This window comes from Drosophila melanogaster, chromosome 3R (genome assembly GCF_000001215.4).
Source record: "Drosophila melanogaster chromosome 3R".
NCBI classification, from domain to species: Eukaryota; Metazoa; Arthropoda; class Insecta; order Diptera; family Drosophilidae; genus Drosophila; species Drosophila melanogaster.
Window position 1 is genome coordinate 7,081,405 of NT_033777.3, and position 23,725 is coordinate 7,105,129.

The 23,725-nt window shown below is 44.7% G+C and overlaps 5 protein-coding genes, 1 long non-coding RNA gene and 1 other non-coding gene across 23 annotated transcripts in view, besides 4 other annotated features; 4 read left to right on the plus strand and 3 right to left on the minus strand.

Annotated features, from left to right (window-relative positions):
- Positions 1-17: part of a mobile genetic element that runs on past the window's edge.
- A 137-nt stretch (positions 18-154) lies between these two features.
- Positions 155-644: a mobile genetic element.
- A 133-nt stretch (positions 645-777) lies between these two features.
- On the plus strand, positions 778-1,847 carry Dpck (Dephospho-CoA kinase). The gene is made up of 3 exons (NM_141435.3): positions 778-984; positions 1,070-1,361; positions 1,433-1,847. The coding sequence occupies exons 1-3, from the start codon at positions 873-875 to the stop codon at positions 1,737-1,739; spliced, it is 711 nt and encodes a 236-aa protein (NP_649692.2). The 5' UTR covers positions 778-872; the 3' UTR covers positions 1,740-1,847.
- Tailor lies at positions 1,821-4,679 on the minus strand. Of its 3 annotated transcripts, none has more exons than NM_141436.3 (9): positions 4,478-4,679; positions 4,010-4,108; positions 3,521-3,953; positions 3,139-3,363; positions 2,971-3,077; positions 2,779-2,914; positions 2,544-2,720; positions 2,286-2,487; positions 1,821-2,182 (listed from the first exon to the last, which is right to left on the minus strand). In NM_141436.3, the coding sequence occupies exons 1-9, from the start codon at positions 4,574-4,576 to the stop codon at positions 1,978-1,980; spliced, it is 1,683 nt and encodes a 560-aa protein (NP_649693.3). In that variant the 5' UTR covers positions 4,577-4,679; the 3' UTR covers positions 1,821-1,977. The 3 variants fall into 3 exon arrangements, with proteins under 3 accessions (NP_649693.3, NP_001262327.1, NP_731129.1); NM_001275398.1 differs by having other exon boundaries at positions 3,130-3,363; NM_169169.3 differs by lacking the exon at positions 4,478-4,679 and having other exon boundaries at positions 4,010-4,159.
- asRNA:CR45907 (antisense RNA:CR45907) lies at positions 4,256-4,736 on the plus strand. The gene has a single exon (NR_133348.1).
- A 458-nt stretch (positions 4,737-5,194) lies between these two features.
- Positions 5,195-7,435, plus strand: alphaTub84B (alpha-Tubulin at 84B). Its single transcript, NM_057424.4, has 2 exons — positions 5,195-5,340; positions 5,830-7,435. The coding sequence occupies exons 1-2, from the start codon at positions 5,338-5,340 to the stop codon at positions 7,177-7,179; spliced, it is 1,353 nt and encodes a 450-aa protein (NP_476772.1). The 5' UTR covers positions 5,195-5,337; the 3' UTR covers positions 7,180-7,435.
- A 1,524-nt stretch (positions 7,436-8,959) lies between these two features.
- Positions 8,960-9,737: a mobile genetic element.
- Positions 9,738-9,751: 14 nt separating this feature from the next.
- Positions 9,752-10,187: a mobile genetic element.
- A 755-nt stretch (positions 10,188-10,942) lies between these two features.
- lncRNA:CR43685 (long non-coding RNA:CR43685) lies at positions 10,943-12,303 on the minus strand. Of its 2 annotated transcripts, none has more exons than NR_073988.1 (3): positions 12,201-12,303; positions 11,706-12,075; positions 10,943-11,642 (listed from the first exon to the last, which is right to left on the minus strand). It is a non-coding gene; the product is annotated as a long non-coding RNA:CR43685 (long non-coding RNA). The 2 variants fall into 2 exon arrangements; NR_073989.1 differs by having other exon boundaries at positions 12,133-12,303.
- Positions 12,304-12,530: 227 nt separating this feature from the next.
- Positions 12,531-13,323, plus strand: e(y)2b (enhancer of yellow 2b). 2 transcript variants are annotated; one of them, NM_001300275.1, is made up of 3 exons: positions 12,531-12,796; positions 12,859-12,997; positions 13,067-13,323. In NM_001300275.1, the coding sequence occupies exons 1-3, from the start codon at positions 12,720-12,722 to the stop codon at positions 13,136-13,138; spliced, it is 288 nt and encodes a 95-aa protein (NP_001287204.1). In that variant the 5' UTR covers positions 12,531-12,719; the 3' UTR covers positions 13,139-13,323. The 2 variants fall into 2 exon arrangements, with proteins under 2 accessions (NP_001287204.1, NP_652310.1); NM_144053.2 differs by having other exon boundaries at positions 12,634-12,796.
- The window catches only part of Alh (Alhambra), a 29,590-nt gene continuing 19,056 nt past the window's right edge, over positions 13,192-23,725 (minus strand). For 5 of the 13 annotated variants that reach the window (NM_079526.3, NM_001275399.1, NM_169171.2 and 2 more), the window contains 5 exons: positions 20,195-20,693; positions 19,733-20,093; positions 17,422-18,118; positions 17,151-17,328; positions 16,279-17,079 (listed from right to left, as the gene is read on the minus strand). In NM_079526.3, the coding sequence (NP_524250.3) occupies positions 16,907-17,079; positions 17,151-17,328; positions 17,422-18,118; positions 19,733-20,093; positions 20,195-20,693 (1,908 nt within the window). In that variant the 3' untranslated portion in view covers positions 16,279-16,906. Of the gene's footprint in view, positions 14,112-14,175; positions 14,440-14,887; positions 15,417-15,482; positions 15,943-16,278; positions 17,080-17,150; positions 17,329-17,421; positions 19,142-19,732; positions 20,094-20,194; positions 20,694-23,725 lie in introns of those variants that run through there. The other 8 variants (NM_001104227.3, NM_001170065.2, NM_001275403.1 and 5 more) reach the window with 6 other exon arrangements.

Here is a 23,725-nt window from a genome sequence, read left to right on the forward strand (position 1 = left end):
TTAGATGAGCTGGTAGCATTTCAAATTAAAAAAAAAAAATTAAATTTTAATTTTGAAGAAAATTTTCAACATTTAGCTTATAAACAACTTAATCTTAATCTAATCCGAAAATCTCAAATGGAAATACAAATTTCTTGATTGGGATACAGCCTAGTTATACCCGTTACTTGTAGAGTAAGAGGGTATACTAGATTCGTTGAAAAGTATCTAACAACTAGAAGGAAGTGCTTCCGACTATATAAAGTATATATATTCTTGATTAGGAACAATAGACGAGTCGATCTAGCCATGTCCGTGGAGATCTCAGGAACTATAAAAGCGAGAAGGTTCAGATTCAGCATACAGCCTCTAGAGACATAGACCATGTTGCCACGCCCACTCTTACGTTCTCAAGCCGTAAAAAACGCCACGCTCAAACTTTTGAACAATTCTTCGAATTTTTTCAAAATTCTATTAGCCTTGTAAATTTCTATCGATTTGCCGAAAAACTTTTTACCACGCCGCTCTAACGCCCTAAAGACGCAATTGAAAAATTTTTGCTCATTTTATTCCCCTAGATATTAGATCCCTCCCAGAAAAATGTTGAAATTTCGTGTTCGCATTTACACTAACTGGTATCTGTGAACTCGACTATAGCATTCTCTTGTGCTTTTATTATAAATACAACCATAACCGTTTTATTTTGTTTTTTAGGAACAGTTACGCAGAAGTGGCCCACAGTGCCCGCGAGTTTCAGTATTTTAAAAATAATTATTTAAACGCAAACGTGACCCTTGGTCACACTGTACCATTAGTACTTGAAAAGTAAAACGAACAAAACGATAAAAAACATTCCTACCATCGAATTATAGTATTTTAACTGCCGTTGAATAATGTTTATTGTGGCTGTAACTGGCGGTATCGCCACGGGAAAAAGTACCATCAGCAAAGTGTTCGAACGCCAGGGTATTCCAGTCATCGACGCCGACAAAATCGCCAGGGAGAGTGAGTTCAAAAAGTGGAGCACATCCGCTTTGTGCTTCGTAATTAACGACTATTTCCGCTAATTGTCTGTACTCATTTCGCCTAGTTGTGGAACCAGGTCAGCCGTGCTGGCGGCAGATTCGGGAAGTCTTCGGAGATGAGGTCCTCCTGCCCAGCAAGGAGATCAACCGCGCTGTTCTGGGTAAGATGATCTTCGAGGACAAGGAGCTGCGCGGAAAGCTGAACAAGATCACCCATCCGACCATCCATCGCAAGATCTTTTGGCAAGTGTGCAAGCTGCTGGTCACGGGGCACGCGTGGATCGTCCTCGACCTGCCACTGCTCTTTGAGACCGGCGTGCTGATGGACTTTATACACAAGATCGTCTGTGTAACCTGGTAGGTTAATAGCTCTTGAATGCTAGGTGTCAAAGTGTAGCTGGCTTTAACTGCATCCCCCCATATTGCAGCGACTCGGACAAGCAGCTGGAGCGATTAATAGCCCGCAATGAGCTCTCGGAATCGGAAGCCCGGCATCGCGTCGATTCACAAATGCCGCTGGACAAGAAGTGCGAGAAGTCTCACTTCGTCATTGACAATAACGGGAGCGTGGAGGAGGCGGAGAGCTCGGCCATGAGCATTTACAACCTGATGCGCGACTCCAAGCAGCACTGGCTGAACCGCATCAGCTTCCTGGGGCTGTTCCTAATCGTGGGCTTCACAATATATATGCTGCTGAAGGTGTTCAACCGGCTGCCCGAGTCCTGGCAGATGTAGTCCGTGTCTGTGCGTGCCATACGAGGTCACTTTATGTGTTAATGCAAATGATACCAAACCAATTATACAATTTAAAAGCTTGTTAGTGAAATATATTGCCGAAACGTGACAATCGCCTTTAATTAACAGTCTGAACAAACCTACATTGGTGTCGCGCTCACAAGGTAGAAGCCTAACAGACCATAAACGGAAGTGCCTTGAGATTGGATGCAGGGACAGATAATCGAGGGGGATTTCTTTAAAATGCATAGCGCTGACGCCAATTGGTGGAAGGTTCCTCAAGCAGCTCCGCCGTCTGCTGGCAGTAGTCAACGAACGTCTGCAGTCCATATTTGGTCACCGCTTTCGTTACATTGTGGTTTAGTTGTATGGGATCCTGTACCACCATCGGTTTTTTCAGCTGGATCGAGCATTCAGGGTTGTCCGACACATATGCTGAATACCTAGTAGCAGGGAAAGTTTTTTTTTTTTTTTTTTTTTTTTTTGTAATTTCTATATAGCATTACATATTTAAAGGGCTTAAAGTTAAGCAATTAATATTCTCACCTAGCATGCAGCATCCTCTCAATCTTCGCGATTTCAACATTAGCCTGACCTATATATGGGCAGACCAAGAAATGCTCGTAGTCAAATTTGGCGAAATACGCAAAGAAGTTTCGAAGGAAGCCCTTGATGACGGGGACGGTCGCCTTTAATTGCTGCAGTCCCAGTTCGCTAAACGATTTTTGTGCAAAGTTGACAACCCACGCTGTAAAGAGACGACTTACTTGGTGAATCCCCCCAAGAAACCGACGATGTACTTACGACCCACGAGCACGGCCTGATTGGCTGCATCCTCTATCTGCAGCATGGCAATGGGGGGCAGCAGGGCCTGGAGCTGCAGGAAGTAAATCACCATCAGTGTAATGCTGTACGTCGATATTTGTTCAGTTAGCTTGCAGCGCTCCAGCCAGTTCTTTACATATATGCACATATATTGAGCTGCAAGGGAGCGAATGCAAAAAGATAACATGGACTCTATCCGGCAGCATGTGCTTACTCAGTGGCTGTGACTCAAATATGTATTTGAGCAGATTTGTATTGCAAAAGCCCATGCTGTTCAGACAAATGTCGCACTCGATACCGGTTGGTAAGTGGCACGTCTTGATGATGGGCACGCGAGCCTGTTCGATGAACTGTTGAAGAAAGTGCAATGGTAAAAACGAACGTATTGCTTAGGGACACAGCTCACATTAATAAGACGCCAGTCCTCGCTGTCGCAGAAGAACTTCCTCATAGCCCGCAGCTTGGCGACGGTAGCGTTGGAAGCTCGATGCTCGAACGTGTGAAATGTGTTGCCTGCCAATTCAGAAGCCAGGTGAAATTGGTAGGAGCTCAATGCAGTACTAACCCGACTTACCGATGTCGACGAAGAGGTCCAGGTCCGAGGATCGATTTCCAATGCCTGTGATGCGGGACCCGAACTTGTAGACTCGCAGTGGTTGTTTGGGAAAGCCCGGCGACAAAAGCTTGCACAGGTCCTGTTCGATAACGTCGTACTCGGGAATCACCTTTAACTTGTCCGCTATTGGGTATTTGTCCTTAAACACATTCGTAATCTCTCCCACAATCATTGCCCTGGCCTCTGCAATGTAAAAAGTATTTATAAAATATCGCTGGCTCTAAAGAAAACATATTAATCAAAGTATTGAGGCTTTATCAATCTAACATTTACAAGTAGTCAGACCACAATTTTTAGACTGCACTTCTGCGTAAGTAAATGAAATGAAATGGTGACCTACTCTTGGGTAGCCGTACTGTTATATGCTGACGAGCCTTCACCTGGGCCTGCTTTTTCTCCTGTTTCGTCTGATGCGTCGGATGCGGCTGGACTGGCTGATTGTTGGGATTGGGTTTTGGATGCTGCTCCGAAAGGTGGGCCACAGCTTTTGCGATGGTGGTGCCCACTATGCGGTTGCTGCAGGAACTACAGCTGAATGTTCGCTTTATTGTCTGCAGCTCCTGGGGCTGGACGAAGGCCACGCCCTCACCCGGTGCGGCCATCTCCTGCGGCAAAACGTATGTGGGATTCCTGTCCAAGTAGCTCTCGATGCCCACCATAATGCGCTCCAGCAGGTTGGCCAGGTGCGGGTCTAGCTGCGGCGGATTCGTCGTCTGGTTCACTGAGTTTAGGGTCTGCAGAAAGAAGTGTGCCTCCATGGTAAGCGGATTCATCTGCACGATCAGCGGGCTTTAGTCTAAAAATTCGAATGATACAAACTCGTACTCACGTAAAGCAGTTTGTTTGGCATCATCTCGGCCATCGTCTTATTCTTCTTCGTGGCCTTTGTTACCGGAGCGGCTATGTTGGGCGCGGTGGAGCCCGGAAGCTGAAAGGTTAATCGAATGCGTTAACTTTTCTGCAACTCGAAAGTTTGCCGCCTTTGTTCGACTGCCAATAACTGTTGATTCGAAAATTCGAATCGAAGCGGTTGAATTTCGTAGGGTGGCCAACTACACCAAAGTTCGCCGGCGGTGTATGCATGTGAGTGTGAGTGTGACAGTGGGTGTACGTGTGCTTTAAGCGACACAATCGCACCGCGATGTACATATTTTTGTAGAAATGTGTGTGCATTTTTCGTCCGGATCACGGCTCCATAAAATAAATCATATCACAGGGCTCAGGGATTTGTGAGTAGAAGTTCCCGCCACTTAAACGTCACTTGTGAAATCGCCATCGACGGTCAACTTTTACTCACACTGGTCTTCCGCGGACGGACCGTCTCAAAGTACTGCCTTTCTGCGTTGGAAAACATCGCCTTTTTCGTCCAAAAGGAGTCCCCAGGTTCGATCCGCATGGCGTTGTGCGTGCGTGCCTTTCTTTTCAAATGATTACGGCTATTAACTTGGGGGCGTTAAGTTGGAAACACGTAAATTGCAGACTGCGATTAGAGTGACCATGAGTAGGAGTTCAAAATCTCCTGACATCATTTTCTTAAAACCTGCTTTGTTTTTTACATTTCTATTTAATATAACTCCTATTTGAATAAAAAAACAAAACAAGTTTAGATGTTAAGATATTAACTACATCCTTTGCTCCAAAGGGAGAGGGGAAGTTATGGAGTTAATTAATTTGCTGTTGGAAATCAATATGGAGTCAGAAATATAATGATTTACTAAACCTTATTGAATCGGTAACGATGCGAATTTATATTAAAATAGCTTTTATGAAACATTCAACAAAAATATTATTAATGTTGGCCCACTTTAGCAACCGGTTAGGTCTACCGGTTGGGCAAGCAAAGATTCACGCCCTGGTTCGAGTCCCAACTAGTCCTGCAAAATACCGCAGCAAGTTTTAGAGAGACCAAGTGCCATTACCTCTCCCACTTCAGTTATCGGTTATGCGGCGTTTAAGTCGACAGCTTGCCGTCTCTAGCTCCGGTGCCTATATAAAGCAGCCCGCTTTCCACATTTCATATTCGTTTTACGTTTGTCAAGCCTCATAGCCGGCAGTTCGAACGTATACGCTCTCTGAGTCAGACCTCGAAATCGTAGCTCTACACAATTCTGTGAATTTTCCTTGTCGCGTGTGAAACACTTCCAATAAAAACTCAATATGGTGAGTACTTTAAAAAAAAATCTAGTGAAATAATGCTGAAAAGAAATTTGTGTGGGCAAAATTCAATGGGCAAAAACGCGATGCGGCTTTTTCTCAAAATGGCGGCCGGCCTGCGTTTTTTCCTCAAAAGTGATGACGTCATGCCTGTTTTTTTTTTTTGTTCGCAATGAGGAATGGCTCTTAAAATCTAGATAAAAAAAATATTCATTATTTCTATGCTGCTGGAACGCTTCATTAATCTTAAAAATTCTAAATTCGGTTACCATGATACTTCGACGCATAACTGTAGATTTTGGATAGAATTAAAGAGAAAATGGCGAGAGAGTAAAATTCCGGCGTCGGCAAAGTAGAGCAAAAAAATCAGTATACCATTTAGCTACCTCTCTCACTCGCACGCAGTGCCGGCTCAAGTTGGGCGCGGCTCTGCAATTATCGATTTTCTTGGGGTGTGTAACTAATCATCCGTTTTCCCTTCCTCCTCATCCACAGCGTGAATGTATCTCTATCCATGTTGGTCAGGCTGGTGTCCAGATTGGAAACGCCTGCTGGGAGCTCTACTGCTTGGAGCACGGCATCCAGCCCGATGGCCAGATGCCGTCTGACAAGACCGTGGGCGGAGGTGATGACTCGTTCAACACCTTCTTCAGCGAGACTGGAGCTGGCAAGCACGTGCCCCGCGCCGTGTTTGTGGATCTGGAACCCACTGTGGTCGATGAGGTCCGTACCGGAACCTACCGTCAGCTGTTCCACCCCGAGCAGCTGATCACTGGTAAGGAGGATGCGGCCAACAACTACGCCCGTGGCCACTACACCATCGGCAAGGAGATCGTCGATCTGGTTCTGGACAGGATCCGCAAGCTGGCCGATCAGTGCACCGGTCTGCAGGGCTTCCTCATCTTCCACTCGTTCGGTGGAGGTACCGGCTCCGGCTTCACCTCGCTGCTGATGGAGCGTCTCTCCGTGGACTACGGCAAGAAGTCCAAGCTGGAGTTCGCCATCTACCCAGCCCCCCAGGTGTCCACTGCCGTGGTCGAGCCCTACAACTCCATCCTGACCACCCACACCACCCTGGAGCATTCCGACTGCGCCTTCATGGTCGACAACGAGGCTATCTACGACATCTGCCGCCGCAATCTGGACATTGAGCGCCCCACGTACACCAACCTGAACCGTCTGATTGGCCAGATCGTGTCCTCGATTACCGCCTCTCTGCGATTCGATGGTGCCCTTAACGTGGATCTGACTGAGTTCCAGACCAACTTGGTGCCCTACCCACGTATTCACTTCCCTCTGGTGACCTACGCCCCCGTTATCTCCGCCGAGAAGGCCTACCACGAGCAGCTGTCGGTGGCTGAGATCACCAACGCCTGCTTCGAGCCGGCCAACCAGATGGTCAAGTGCGATCCCCGTCACGGCAAGTACATGGCCTGCTGCATGCTGTACCGCGGTGATGTTGTGCCCAAGGACGTCAACGCCGCTATTGCCACCATCAAGACCAAGCGCACCATTCAATTCGTCGACTGGTGCCCCACTGGCTTCAAGGTTGGCATCAACTACCAGCCACCCACCGTGGTGCCTGGAGGTGATTTGGCCAAGGTGCAGCGTGCCGTGTGCATGTTGTCCAACACCACGGCCATCGCCGAGGCCTGGGCCCGTCTGGACCACAAGTTCGATCTGATGTACGCCAAGCGTGCCTTCGTCCACTGGTACGTTGGTGAGGGTATGGAGGAGGGAGAGTTCTCCGAGGCCCGTGAGGATTTGGCTGCCCTCGAGAAGGACTACGAGGAGGTCGGCATGGACTCCGGTGACGGCGAGGGTGAGGGCGCTGAGGAGTACTAAGCGTCACGCCACTTCAACGCTCGATGGGAGCGTCATTGGTGGGCGGGGTAACCGTCGAAATCAGTGTTTACGCTTCCAATCGCAACAAAAAATTCACTGCAACACTGAAAAGCATACGAAAACGATGAAGATTGTACGAGAAACCATAAAGTATTTTATCCACAAAGACACGTATAGCAGAAAAGCCAAGTTAACTCGGCGATAAGTTGTGTACACAAGAATAAAATCGGCCAGATTCAGTGTTGTCAGAAATAAGAAAACCCCACTGTTTTTCTTTGCCTTTTCTTTCTCCCAGCGATCATTCATTTCGTGGTGAAAGAACGGGGTCATTGCACGGAGTTTCGACTGCGGGAAAGCAGAGCTGCCGTTCACTTCGTCTATAATTAGCGCTTTCTATTTTCCCCGATTCGGGCCGCTGCTGCGCTTTTCCGCCTGCTGTTTGTGGCAAGTGTAGCAGCAGGCTGTGCACGCAGTGTGGCATGCACTTGGCTTTCCACCGTTGGTATCGATTCTCTGGGACGATGAGTCATTCCTTTCGGGGCCACAGCATAATCGTTGCCAGCTCACCGAAATGGTGACTTCATTTCTTAACTGCCGTCAAGCATGCGATTGTACATACATACATATTTACATATGTACATATTTATGTGACTATGGTAGGTCGATATAATAGCAATCAACGCAAGCAAATGTGTCAGTCCTGCTTACAGGAACGATTCTATTTAGTAATTTTCGTTGTATAAAGTAATTATGTATGTATGTAAGCCCCATAAATCTGAAACAATTAGGCAAAACCATGCGAAGCTTCCGAATTTAACTACGAGTCTACGAGTTAAATATGTATGTATGTACGTATTGAAGTGACCGCGTTTGTACATACACATTATGTATGTACTTTGTGCAGGCCTTTAATGGGGGTTGATTTGCCAAAACGAAATTGGAGCCTAGGTAAACCGGTTGGTTGTTGTGTTGTACTTGTAAGTATGTAGACACATACATACATAATCCGCCTGCTCCGTTTGCGCCCAATGCGGCATTTTCATGAAACAGACCGAAGAGGCAGCTGCTATCGAATTTCCAGAAATACCCAGGCAAACGGGCAGGAAATGAAGCACGGGAGGCAGATGTGCTTGGAAAATGTGTACACTGTATTGACGAGAAATGCACAAACGCACACATTGCATGTAAGAACGTGCATACATACATATATGTATGTACATACATACATAAAATAGCATTTACCGGTAGAGACTGGCGCCTTTATTGAGGTTATGTCTGATGTCATTTGGTACAAATGTGCAAAGAAATGGGTCTTTTTTTTGCCGTTGAAATATAGTTTACCTAACAGCACGCACCTAAGACTATTTAAGAAACAGTTTCAGCCTTAAAATCACGCTTTTTCGGCGATAAATGCAAACAGTTGGCTTCATGAAATCATAGCCAGCTGCCAACGCAGATTTGGTATGGCGATATGACTATATATGTACATACATACGTACGTACATACATGGATAGTGTCAAACGCCAACGCATTTTTATAATGACGACACTTCGGAACCGGCTCACAGAGATCTGCTCAGAAAGGTGTGGGTGGATAAGGCGGTTTCGTCGGCGGTTTTATGGCCAGCAAGCCCCCACAATCGAGCTCTGATGAATACGGATGAATGTGTAAGCCGAAATGTTTGATCAATAAAGTAAAGTTCGGAAATATAAAATGCTTCGCTTTGCAAAATAAATAAGAATACAGAACACATACGTACATACATATGTATGTATGTCTGAACTGCAAGAGTGGCATTTTTTGCCACTCAACCAATTTGAGTGTCGGGTGCCACTCCCTTACGGGTACTCACTTATAACCTTCGTGTGTTTTGCAAGCACTCGGGTGCGCGCGCACCCGAATCATTGCGGAACTCTTCGTCGCGAGTGCCGAACACACTCGCCACTCAGAAAAAAGGGAAACAGTGAGAAAAAGGCAAGTACGCAAAAAGTTTTGAGTGGCAAAAATAGTCATAATTCGAAGCCAAAGAAAGAGGTCGCAATTATGGAAGAAAAGGCAGATATTATAAAAACTAAAATTTTGAATGGAACTTACTCGGTTGCCATTCAACGTAAGGGAAAGAGTGTGATTTGGAGCATTTTATGTGACATTTTAAAGGAAAATGGAACTGTTCTTGACGGATGGCTGTACTGCAGTAAATGCCGCAAAGTGCTCAAATTTGTACCTAATCACATTTCCAATTTATCCCGACATAAATGTTGCCTGACATTAAGACGACCAACGGAGTTAAAAATTGTTTCTGAAAGCGACAAGGAAGAGGCCATTGAAGTATGCACCCAATGGGTTGTGCAAGATTGTCAGTCGTTTTCTGCGGTAACCGGTGCTGGATTTAAAAATTTGGTACAGTTTTTCTTAAAAATTGGCGCAGTTTATGGGGAACACGTGGACGTCGATGACTTACTCCCTGATCCAACAACATTAAGTCTTAAGGCCCATTCGGAGGCAGAAGAAAAGGGTACTCTAGTCTCGGCCGCGATAAAAGAAGCTGTAGATAGTGATAGTGGAGGAACTATGACAGCAACGGCAGATTTAATTAAAAAAAAAATTATGAATGGAGCTTACACTGTTGCCAATCAACGTAAGGGAAAAAGTGTGATTTGGAGCATTTTATGTGACATTTTTAAGGAAGATGAAACTGTTCTGGACGGATGGCTGTTTTGCAGTAAATGCCGGAAAGTGCTCAAATTTATACAAAATCACACTTCCAATTTATCCCGCCATAAATGTTGCTTACAATTGAGACGACCAACGGAGTTAAAAATCGTTTCTGAAATCGACAGGGAAGAAGCCATTGAAAAATGCACCCAATGGGTTGTGCAAGATCGTCAGTCGTTTTCTGCAGTAACCGGGGCTGGATTTAAAAACTTGGTACAGTTTTTCTTAAAAATTGGCGCAGTTTATGGGGACCAGGTAGACGTCGATGACTTACTACCTGATCCAACAACATGTTGAATGCATACCTACATATGCCAATATTGATTTGTTGAAATTTGTAAAACATCGATACTATCATTGTTTTGAAAAAAAAAAAAAACGGTAGAACTTTAGCTTAGCGTGAACCGAAGTTTTTATACCGTTGCAGTATATGTAAATAATATTACAATAGCCCTTAAGAAAAATGCAAGAAGGACTGCAAAGGAATTAAAATAAATTTGTTTAAAAAAAAAACAAAAACGTTTTAGTTCATTGATTAAACAATATACAATGTAACACATCATATGTTGATGAAAAGTAGCATATCTAGTACTTTTTCTCCAACCTTAATCGCTCTTCCAACACCTCCAATTAATTTTTATTTTTCTTTAATCAAATAAGGAAAACTAACATTTCTATTCCTTATAAAATTAAACAACCTATTTGTTTCTCTCGCTCTATTAATGTGTCTGTGTTAGCGCGGAGAAAACATCGATTGCTTTCCAAAACGCTCAATGTATTGAAAAACTGAAAAACATCGAGGTTTTCCAGCTCTACTATAAATACATTCTACATTTTTTTGACATACACATTTGGGGCTACCAACCTATTTTACACCAGAGTTGCCAGGTAACAATTTTTTGCTCTTCTCTCCATACTTAAATAACAGAATATTTTTAATTGTGTCGACTTGCTTAGTCATTTATACTTTTAAGCTTTGAATTTCGAAATCATGCAATAGCAACCCAAATAAGTTTAATAAGCATTTAATATTAAACCACATCGCTTGTTGTGCTCTGGGATATTACAGGAGTGTTTTCAATATATATTTGTTCTATGGGCTTTACAAACAATATAACTTAAGGTATATGACTGAAAACGATAAACCAACACATTTTAAACATAAAATACACTTGAAAAAACAATATTAAACATTTTTCGTGTTATGATTTAGAAAACAAGTTTAGTCCAAGCCCGATCTAAGTCTCCTGTGGATCCAGATGACGCGCTAATTAGATTTTGGGCGTGGAACAGCGTATTTCGAGCAAATACCTTGCAACTGACTTTATAGAGGAGTGAAAACTGGCATTCGGGGCCTTACACCAGTGGTGCGTTTTGAAATCAGTGTTCAGCACTACCTGCATAATCAGATATCCGTTGATTTCGCGGGCTACTAAGTCGTTGCTGTCATTTTAACGGGGAACCTTTTACTCTGGCTGTTGGACTCCACATAGTTGGACTCCATTGCTTATTCTAGCTTGCTTTTAGGATTCCTTGAAACGTCGCAGTTTGTTGTGGGTGAAAAGTGAAGTTCCTCAGCCACGACATCGGAAGACAGTTTTCGTAAATGCGGAATCACCCAGTGCAGCGTGGGTTTTGTGACGGCTTCCAACTCCCTTGCAGAGTTCTCGAAGTTCGGCAAGAAACTAATCACGGCCATTACATTACTCCTTAATCGTGCTGGACATCTTTAAACGTCCCAATTATTCTGTTCAATGGCGTGCAATTTACAGATCGCGACAAACGGATGGCTTCCAAATGTTCTACTCACTTTTCATATAGAAATTGCAGCCCTGATCAACTGTGTACCGTAGCACAGTGAACCTGGTTTTCAAACGCAGTTTTGAAGCTCTCGTCATATTCCGTAACAATCACTGGAGCATCCCCGTTTAAGTTGAAACTTTCAAGAGTTTGGGCTACTATGTTCCGTTTGGCTCTATCTGAGGATTTTAGCCAAATAAAAAGGGAACCTTTCTGACGCACCTCTGCGAATAGTTGAAACGCTGAGAAAGCGGTTAATAGCTGCAGATTCTTGAATATAGTGCACGGTGAGAACGAAGTGGTTTTCCAGGAATTGATAACAGGTGACACGGATAAGCACTATATGGTGTGTCGCACAGCGAGCGGACGGTCGATGTGTGCTGCAAGGATAAGTCATTAAAGTCAATAAGCAGACTGGTGAAGATGCAACTTCTTACGAAGAAGTTAACGGCCTGAGAAGGGCACGAGCAGGATTTCTGTGGCCAGCAATTCATTATACATATACCTCGGGTTCGGGTTCAAGGACTTCAAAGCTAAGTTCATGCCATATTTCAACTTCTAGAAGCAAATCCATCGAGGACTTGTTTTTAAATCAAAACAAAAACATTTATTTTTAGAGATGGGATTATTGCGATTACATTATTCAGTATGTGATTACAGTATTCACGAATAGTTCTCAGTCACTGAGAGATATTTTGAATTTCTGTCACGGGACAAAGGTTACTGGGTAAATTTCGCATTAATAAAAAAAGTATATAATCAAATTAACTAATACTTTACGCTTAATAAATTTTATACAAATTCACTGATTAGTTTATGTTGTTAATTTCATTTTTAGTTCTTGACAATGCTATCGTGAGAAAAATCATGCCCGTTGCTGGATTTGAAACGAGTTCCGAAACTGTAAAGTTTCCTGGAATCAGTTCATCGTCAAAACACTGCATTTGATTTCCAAACGAATTTTACCGACTCGGGCTTAAGTACTTTTCAAAATACACGAGATAATCGAATTAAAACTCGAACCATGACAATAAACAAGGAAACGGGAACCGATCCCGATCCTGGATATAAGCCTACGTTACGCAGTCAAGATAAGGCCGCGTAAGTATTTCTCATGAGGATTCGATTGCCATTACTCCTGGACGTTCTCGTTAACTCAACAGCCTGAAGGAACTGCTGCACACGCGTCTTGTGGAGTGCGGATGGCACAAGGACATTAAGGAAATGATACGAAACATCATCATGGAGCGCGGAGTGGACAATATAAACCGCGACCAACTGGCTGCCCAAATAGTCCCGCAAGTAGGTTCATGTCCACTATTTTTTTTTTTGTTTTTGGCGCACTCTATCAATCAATTGAAATCTTAACAGGCTCGCGCTTTGGTGCCTGAAGTCGTCAAAAATGAGATGATGCTGCGCGTGCACGCCGCCCTCGATAAGTAGTGACTGCCCATCGGTTCCATCCTTAACCTTAACCTTAAAAAATCACGTGTTCTAAATTCTAGCACGTGTTTGTGGTTTATTATCGAATTTAAGTAGATATTTACATACTTATGCTAGCTATGAATTGCGGCATTAGTTATACAATACGCATATAATAAATAAACAATAAACAACTACAATTAGTTAGAATAGGTTGTCGCTATGTTCATGGTGTGGCTACTCGATTGGCTAAACAAAATTTGTGGTGGTTCTGTTGGAGGAAACTAGGAACGCGGTCGGGCTCTGTTTGTATGTATTTCTTCTATTATGCTACAAATAATAAGGCTAAACCGTTAATGTTTTACGTTTACTTATTCAATAACGAGTCGATTGAAAAGTCTTTGAATTTGGCGTTGGAATCATCGTTGAACATCTGCGGCTGCTGCAGTTGCTCCTCCTGTTGCTTGAATTCAGTGGTCGCTGCACCTGGAGCTAGAGCTGCCGCTGTCGGCAGCATTTTCAGTAGTTTGTTGCGTGGTTTGCGCAAAAACTTTGTGTTTATTTGAAACTTGGTTGGCTTTTGGTTCGCACTGGCCTGGGCTTGAAACATGGCAGTGCTGGTGCTTGTGTTTTCCGCTACGGCTGTCGTCGACTGGGCCGCCTGTAATGTTGCTATTGAGGTGGCGGCCTGAACTCCATTAATTGGAGAGCTATAATTCTGGCGCCAGGCACGCAGTTGCCCTCCGGCAGAGGACTTAACGATGGCTAGAGGTTTTGATGCGATTGCTGGAGTGGGTGTTGATGGTTTGGTCGATGCATAAGCATTCGGTCCGAAGCACTTGAGGAAATTTTGAACGTGCAGCAAACTGTCGTTGTCGTTCTTATGCAACGGCCTGCGCTGCTTGTCTTCGTTCTCGTCCTCCGCCTCGTAGTCCACCGACGACTGCTGCTGGGAGGAGGATGAAAAGGTCGAAGAGCTGCTATTGCTGCTGAGCTGTAATGACAGAACTGCCTTAGTATCGTGAACAAACAGTGCGACCCAAATTTCTGGTACCTACATCATCTTCATTTTTGTCGATCAGCTGCCGAAAGCTAGACTCCGCCGCACTTAGCTTGCTGTATTTGCTGGGCTGGGGCAGTTTTTTGCTGCCGTGATTGCTGCTACTGCTGCTGGTACTGGTACTGCTATGACGGGCTCCTCGTTTGGCCAGTGACTGCTGCTTTCTCTTTAACTTTATCTGTTGCTGCGGCTGCTGAAGGACTTGCTCACTGTGCGACTTTCAGCTAGTTTTGGCGAGGTTATCGTCGCGCCTTAGTTGGGACTGAAAGTAAAAAGTCAAGGATGAGTAAGGCTTTCACTAAGGATTTTACACTAGTTTTTGGATTATTTTTAAAAATTTGGTTTAGAAGGATACACAAATTGATCTTCTCTTTCAGCCTGGCACACAAAAACAACAAACAATTTCGGGTTAGCTGCCAACAGCAATGGTATATTAACAATGAGCTATTATGGGCATAGAAGCGGATGAAAATCGAAATAGTGGCGTTGTGTGTTTTGTAATTTCTTGCGCTTTTCCGATTGATTGACTGATCGAATGAATGACTGACTGAGTAATGCGTAGATGATCATGGAGCTGACGCAAAATTAAAAGGTTTGAATGCACGAATAACAGGCACTGGCTAATGATTATGGATTCTCATGTGGCAAGGACATGCGCCCACAATCACACTGACACACACACAGGAACTCGCTCGCACGCACTCTACTACCTGATGATGCGTGCTGTAGAGAGCCGCGTGGTGCACCGCATAGGAGGAGGAGGTGCTACTTAAACCGTCAACGCCAACGCCGCCGCCACCCACTTGAATCTGAATGCTAGGATGTTGGTGTGGGTGTGGGTGGTGGTGCTGCTGACCCATGCCCGTGCCCGCTGTGGTCGTAAAAGTAGTTGTGGTTGTTGCTGCTGTTGCAGCCATGGCTGTCGCTGACCCACCTCGTCCAATTCCACCGGCAGCACCACCTCCAGCGCCCAGGCTCATTCCCACGCCAAGCATATGAGCGGCTGCCACAGCAGCGCTGGTGTGGTGCGACTGATGCAGATGATGTTGCACTTGTTGCTGCTGCTGCTGCTGTTGCTGCAACGGATGCGACTGGTGTTGCGCCTGATGCTGCTGCTGCTGCTGCGATGAATGTTGGTGATGCAAACTGTTGCTGTTGACGGTGCTACTGGCAGTTAAGCTCCAAACGCTGCTGTTGCTGTTCCCAGCATTGTTGGATCCATGGGCTGCAGACACGTGTCTGTAAAAATGGTATAACCCAAGATGTATAAACCACTGCTTTAAAGTTCAGTAAGGCAAATCTCACCTCATTCCCAAATTGGTTGCATTGGATATGCTCATGCCGGAGATCGACATGGATGATGCAGGCGGTACGCTGGCACTCGAAGAGCTTGTAGGATTACTACTGCTGTTGCTCACACTATTGCTAATTGTATTGTTGCTGCTGTTGCTATTGCTGCTGTTGCTGGTTGCACCTGGTCCGCGATAGTCGAGCACTCCACTGGAACTCGCAGCAGCCACTGTTGGCCGGCTATTGGCCATGGTGGGGATGGTGGTATTGATGGCCGTTGTTGCCAGTGAGACGGCTGCTGCGATTGTTGTGGCCGCATTAAGGGCACTCGTGCTGCTGCCGAGTCCGATGGTGCTGGTGCTGCTGTTGCCGCTGGAAGCTATTGTGGAAATGACAGAAGTTGTACAAGTTGATGTTGCTGTTGTTGTTGAGGTTGTTGTTGTGGTTGTTGGAGCTGCCGTTGTTGATATGGCGGCTGTAAGCATTTTGGTTAGATTTGTGAGTACCCCGTTGTTGCTGTTCCATCTCCACGAAATTTATATGTTTGTGCGGTATTGTATTAGTTTGTAATTTGTGAGTGCGGTATGGTAGGTAGAGAGAGGAGTGTTGAACTTAGTGTGTGGGTGTGGGGATTTCCTCTCTGCATGCAACAGACAGCAACACAACGAACTTAAGTGTAACTAAAAGTAACAGCTTTTGCCCTGGAGTTAACCATCAACCAACCCAGCGTGTTAATATTTGGCTAAGCAAACTCTGAAAACTCTAGGCACTGATAACGAAAACTTAAGTAAATAAATTTAGAATTTGTGTTGGTTTTGTGTTTAATATATTAAACATTTTATTCATTTTGTAAATAAATAAAATCGAAAAGTATTTGCTTTTAAATATCCAAAGAACTTAACTATTAACTTGACCAAAGAAATCATATCTCGTTACAATAGTAAGTATAATTAGATCCGTATTTTCCGTAAATACATATAACTAACTTAAAAGTATAAATAAGGGTAAAGTTATCTAGTCGTGGTATGGTTCGATGATAAGGGTAAAGAAGCATTCCGTTTTAAAAAGATGACGAGTTGTCAATGTAGTCGATAAATGCAATGGATAATTTCTCAATCACTGCTTTTGTGCAACAATCTGTAATTTGATTTACAGCTGTGTATGTATATATGTACATTATTTGTTTATACGGATGACCATTGGTAACCAGATTAGTTGTTAACTTAATATAAGTTACTTAAGACTACAACTCGAAGTGGACTCGAATTCAATTTGTATGTACAACGAATACCAAACAAAATATGGATGTACAGATAACTAAACGCAAAATTTGGTCTGTGAGCAGTGGCTGTGTAAGTGGGATGTGGGCTCCTCCAGTGCCACATGGTTGGAGCCAGCAAGTGCCGACACCAAGTACAAGAGAGAACAGGCGCCCTCTCTTACTTACCATGCGCCTCGGCCTTGGTGTTGCTTGCGATGGTACTCAGCGGGATCTGCAGGCGCGCATTGACCGCCAGCAGGTGATCACGTCGCGCTATCAGGCTGGTCACATGCTCCTCCAGCCGGAGGTTTTCGCTCTGCAGCTGGTGCAAGCAATTAAGCAGCGAGGCAACTGCGATTGAGACATTAAGTGTTAATTTCATAGAACAAGCATTTAGCTCCCGATATGCGACTCATACTCACTGTCAAAGTGCTGCGCTTGCTCCATGAGAAACTGCGAGCCCTGCTCCCACTGGCGCTCCAGCAGCTGCTCCAGACTTTGCGGAATGGGCATGTTGCCGTTCATGCCGCCACCGCTGAACATCGATTGCAGCGGATTTTGAGCTGGCGTGGCGTTGCTAGGAACGGCAGTGGAGTTACGCTGGAAGAAGAAAAAACATTATATTTAAAGTTTGTTCCATCTAATAATATAATTTGTATTTTATTCATTTGGTATATATTTAAAGATCCTTACCTGCTTGCCGGGGAACGGAACTCCGGCGTATTGCGAGTTCATTGAATCGGGAGTGTAGATCGAGTGATCCTGGACCTCCATGTGCAGCTGCTCGGACAGCTTCTGGGCCACGCTGCTGTTTGGGTTGATCTGGTTGCCCAGCATATGCGCGGCCGTGTGTGTAATGATCGAACTGGCTGAGCTGACAGCATTAGACGAAGCGGGAGTAGCAGGAGGCGTTGGTGTGCTGCCAGCTGGATTGCCCGGTGTATTGCTCGCCCCATTCTGGAGTATGCGCACATCCTTGAGATCCTGTTGAGAATTGCTGAGAGCAGCTGCTGCTGCCGCTGCCGCCGCTGCAGCAGCTATCGTCGCATCTTTGGCCTTGCGTCCACGCTTCCGTACATTTCCAGGTTGAGCAGTCGCCGCTGTCGAAGCTCCAGTCAGGGAACCGGGTGCAGTAGTTGCGGAGTGCATGGCCGATCCTATCTCTGAGCCGGGCGAACTGGGCGGGGAATCCTTTATGGCGCTCACAGGCATCATGGGCACGTCCATCTGGGTCTGACTCTCGTAGGTAAACTTCAGACCACCGGTGGAACTACTTGCTGCCACCGAGTTAAGTGGCAATTGGTTACTCAGTACGACCAAGGGAGATGTTGTCGCGGGCACTGCAGATGGCGATGACGATGAAGCGCTTGCCGTGCTCAGATCAAGCGTTCTGTTGTTGGGTTTCGACGTGGGCGTATTGGAAGAGGCAGTGGTATTAGTATTAGTGAATTGCAAAATCTCTAGATCTTCATGTTGCTGATGTGACTGTTGCTGTTGTTGCAAGTGCGTAAGGCTAGCTGAGTTGGAAGCTGAGGCTGAGCTAAGATTTGTAGGGGAAATGGATCTAGCGGGGGGTGCATATTGCTGCTGCTGCTGTTGTTGCTGATACAGCTGCGTCTGCTGCGCACGCAACATTTTCTTATTCAGAGGCTTGGCTTGACTGGCGTTGCTGCTCGCCGCCGGCAAGGCATTTCCGGTGGAGTTGCTGCTGCTGCGATAGTTTCCTGAAGCTGACATATTAACCGGAGAGTCTAGCAGATTAACCACATTAGCCGCACCACTGGTGCCGCCCCCACCCGAAGACGAGGACGAAGAGGACGAGCTGGACGAGGATGTCTGCTCGCCATTGTGATTGCCATTGCTACTGTTATTGCGCGTGTTGCGGCTATTTGAAGTCGCCCCAGCCGCTGCTGTCGCTGGCGGGGAATCTATTGAGGACGAGGACAGAGATTGCAGCATCACCACCGGCGAGGATACAACTGGTGGTAGCGTAGATGTTGGTGGCGGGGTTGGCGTTGCACTGTAGTGAGGCGAACTGTGGCGACTCTGTTTCTCGGCTGGTGTGGCAGCAACAGTTGCTGGTGTTGCCGTTGTTGCCACCGACGTACTCTCGCTCTTATTCATTGCAGCGCCACGCTTTTTGCCCGATCTCGAGGGACCCTTGGAATTGGAGGACGACGTGGCTGGGGCAGTTCCGCCGGACAACGAGGAAGAGGTGGTGGAAGTGGAGGTGGATGAGGATGAGTTGGTGCAGGCGTGCATATGCGATGACGCGTTTTGCTGCTGCTGTTGGTGTAACTGTTGCTGCTGCTGTGGATTTTGTTGGTGATGGCTATTGTGATGGGTGGGGTGATGGTGGTGGTGATGGGCATGGGCATGGTGGTGACTACTGCCACTCTCACCGGAGCGCGATCTACGTGTGATGGTGGGTTGGTTGGGTGATTAAATCGTGTTTTGTGTAGGAAGACATTAAGCAAACGAGAGAGAGAGAGAGAGAGAGACAAAGTGATTTTTATAGATCGCGCATTCTGGATTTACGTTCTTCAACTTTGCGTGGACATAAGCACAAGTGAACGAAATATTGAATTGAAATGAAAAGTAATGCTTCAGATAATGAGATGCAACTGAGAGAAAACAATAAGGTATTATCCAAGTCAGTTCTGAATCTTTTGGGAAACAAATAAGAAGTTTGGAAGATTCTATTACTTTCATTCATGTTATTAAAAAAGATACGAACTCGAATCTGGCTCGAAATTCAAGTATTCCTAAAAATCTATTCTTTTCGATTTCATAGGAACAGAACGTAACAAAATATCACAGAGTGAAAATGAGGAAACTCACAGCAACACAACAACAAAATCATAAAGTAAGGTTGTGAAAAGATATATCTACTACTATATCTTATATAAACTAAAAGAACTATCAAGTACTAGCAAAAGCACTAGCAACAAATTCCAATCGATAAGGCCACTAATGTGGCTGACTTATAGTCGAGCACACATACCTGCTGCGTCTGGCCGGTGGCGCCTCCTGCTCCTGCAATTGTTGCACTCGTGTCGTCTGTTTCTCATAGCTGATCTTCAAGTTGCCGCTCTCAGTGGTCGTGGCAGTGAGATTACCACTCGGTAGTGGAAAGCCACTGGCGGAGATTATGCTACCACCACTGTTGCCACTGACTAGCGTGCCCAGAGCCGGCGATGACTTGCCGCTCTGCTGCTGGATGACCGACGAGGACCCAGCGCTGGTTGTTCCGCCATGAAAAGCCCCAGCGGATCCTCCCATGGGCGGACCAACCAAAGCATTGCTTAGCTGCTGCTGATGCTGAGATTGTGCACCACTGCTGCGCGACGATGCCGAATGGGATTCTGCAAACATAAATGTTAACACAAGCATTAAAATTGTAAACTATTACTTATATATACACATTACGGGGTAACTCCTCTTGTGTGTCCTTTTTCAAACTTACCGCTGGTGGTACTACTGCTAGTGCTGCTGGTGGGCAGATTGATTCCAGGTACGTTGGCCGTGGACAGTGGCACGGAGACATAAAGGCTGGGTGCACTACTGCTGCTCGCAGTCGATGCCTGCTGATTGCTACTGCTGCTAATATCCTTGATGTTGCTGCCGTGCTTGGTGCTACTTGTATTGCTGCTGCTGCCACTGCCACTGCCTGCGCTTGCGGTGCCACTCGACTTGCTCGATTCTGTCTTTGGATAGCCGCCAGACCCCACGGCGGATTGTGCTCCTCCAGTCGCCGATACTCCGGAACTGTTACCGCTGGAGGTTGAGCCAGCATTGCCGCTAATGCTGCTGCCTAAGGTAGTGGTGCCCGTTGCTGGAGGGGCTGATGCCGCCGTCGCACTCGCAGTTACCGCAATGGATGCACTCGTCGAGCTGGCCAGCGGTGCATTTACTTCGGCGGTTGCGGATGTTTGGTGGGTCGGCGGGCTGAGTTCGGTACGTTGCTGCAGGCGAAAAGAAGACAGGAAGTGGTAAATTAGTATGTGAATGCGTGGATTGTGATTCAGAAGCAAATAAAACTAACTGATAAAAACCCATACTACTAACTATACGATAAGGTCTGCGAATATGACAACCAAGAATTTGTTAGCCCTATTTGTGTTTCGTAATACACGACGAAAGGGGGACTTTATGAAACAGTTGAGGGTTGTTATGGTTTTGCATCAGAAACTTCCGTTCTCTGATTACAAATATTTGAAAACTTTAAAGCTTGCTCACGACAAGTACTTATGACGCAAATAAAAATGTTTTAGTTGGTATTTCCCTGCATGGGCTTTGCGATAATGTTAATGAGAAATGTAATATATAATTATAGATCCTCTTAAGCGACGACATTATTATTTGCTATCACATATTTTAAAACATCTTTTTAATTTTTAATTAATTAAATTTTTAATTTTTCATCATCTTTAATATTTATATTTGATTTGTACCAAATATCTAGCTGCCAGACATTTGGATAAGAGCACGGGAAAAGTTTATAGGAAAAATCGATCTTAAAGTCTAATTCTCAAAGAAATGTCCATTCACTTGTTGCAATATTTCTCTACTAAAAAAATCCGATATCTATATTTCAATCATTTAAATGATACCCTCACAGAATGTTTCAAAAATCATTCGTCAAAACTTTATCAAAAGTTTCCCAAAGGGGAATCCATATCGGTGTAAATAATGGTGTTCGTTCCTTGGTCGATTTGCTTTTTAGCTTTGCGGTCATTAGCAACATCCGGTTGGTGGTGAGCCATGTAAACACATGTTTACAACACCATCGAAGAATAACAATCGCAGAAGACACTGGAACTGGAAAGCACCAGAGAGCACAGCTTGATTAACAGGCCCATAACAGGCTGTTAACTGTTGAGCTGAACCAGCAATCACAGCAAGCCATTGTTGTTGCTGCAAATGATGCATGCGGGTGGATGACAGAAAGAGAAGGCTGCATTCACAACCTACATACATATGTGTTCCATATAGATAAAAAGACTGCCACAGTAATGCAACTCACAAGCTCTTATCGCTGATGTTGCTGCACACCCAAAAAAAAAGGAGAAATATATATTTAAAAAAAAAACGAACGGAACAAGTAAGTGAGTCAGAGTTTTGAAAGGAATCCAAGACATCCAGGCTGCAGCTGCAACAAATGTTGCTGCAATGCTGGGCGAGTTTTTCACGTTGTTCTTGCTGTTGTACCGTTTTTACTTTTGTGGTTTTGCCTCGACATATGCTGCCATATGCAGCTGAATTATATACTATATGTATATTTATACGTCGGTTTGTGTGGGGCAACAAATGTTACATGCACCGAATGTACAAAAAAAACAATAAAGAGCATGGCCTACCGAGAGAGTAACTACAACTCCGCTCATTTTGATTTCGCCCACCCCCTCTCACACTCCACTCACTCTCTCTCTCTCCCAATAGCTACTTCTCCGTCTCCCTCCGCTTTCGTTGTGTCATCAGACTTCCTCTCTATTGTTGTTGCTCTTTAATATCGGGGTTGGGGGTGCAACATAACACACACACACACACACACACACACACACACACATCCACATGCAATGAAGTTTGGTCACGTAGACAAAAAGAGACAATAAAGAAAAGCCCATGAACGAACGGCGTTGCCACCTGATGGGTGGTTTTCCCAATAGGAAATCCCGTTTAATTGGGATCTCTCAACAACGAGGTGGCGGCGCATGCCTGTTGCTCTCAAAAACTCCGGTTTCAAATTTCCAAAACCGACAAAAACACCTTCATGCCTCATTAGATTCAGGTCAAGAAAAGGAAGAACCGGCCAAACATCGAGTTACAATCAAAAGGTGTTTATGAAAAGTGTAGTATTTTGTCAAACATAAAATTAAAAATAATATACTTTTAATGGGCACACAGTATTTCAATACAGTTTAAAAGTTTGTTAAGTTCTACTGTAAGCCAAAGTTTTAAATGCGAAATGTTTTGTAATTGAGAATCGAGTTCATCCTTTTTCATGGTCAAGTTCTGTACTCATCCCAAGCTTTTCGAATTGTTTTCTAACCCTCGGCTTTTTTTTGTGATTCTCCTGCTAGCCAGCTGCCGCAATCGTGATTATCCTGTTGCTGCAGCTAATGGCCTGAAGTCGGAGCTGAATCAGGATAGCGAAGCAACCCCTATGCTATACAGACATATTTTTTTCGACAACTTGAGCGTGCTTTGCATTCGGAAATCGCTTCCTGGACACATTTCAATTTTATTCCCATTGTGCGACAAATTCAATTCAATAAAAGGAGCCCAGCTAAGCTCAGGCAGCCGGAAGCAAAACACCAACTATAAATATTATATTAGCGTGTCTGCGCTCGAATGACTGCTTTCTCACTCCTACCCCTTCGCGATTTACCGTCTCTTTCTGGCAAACAATGCTGTGGGTTAATGGTCGCATAAAAGGGTTGTCCTTGTCCCCTTTGCGGAAAGAATTCGCATAAGCGACGAAAATATCCAAGTAAACAACAAGCAAGTCGCCAAATAAACGATAGAATTATTCAAATTGAATAAAGCGGTATTTTTTTGTAAATGCCTAATGAAACGTAGTCGTTGCTGGTAGAAAGCAAAATCAAGCAAAATTGCTCAGATTTCAACAAATAAACAAAACGTCTGGTATGTATATCCCTTATTGAATTAAGGCCTTAAGTGGGAAACGGAATGTCTAGCAAAGGGGAAACTACAACTTTCTACTTATCTAGGGGATAATTGGGCGATCAAAGGGAATATATGGATAGGATTTCGGTAAGTGCCTTCTGGATGATTGCAAAGGACTTAACAGATGAACTAGAGGGTTCATAAATTAAATTAACTAAGCCCCATCTATTTGTATTTGCCTAGAAGCCTAGAAGCCTCAGGAATATAATAAGCTTAAGTCCTCAAAGTATTATACGCCAAGAAAAGGCCCCGAACCAATCTAAAATGTTGTACAAAAGTCCTTTATTATAAAATAAGTGAATCCGTG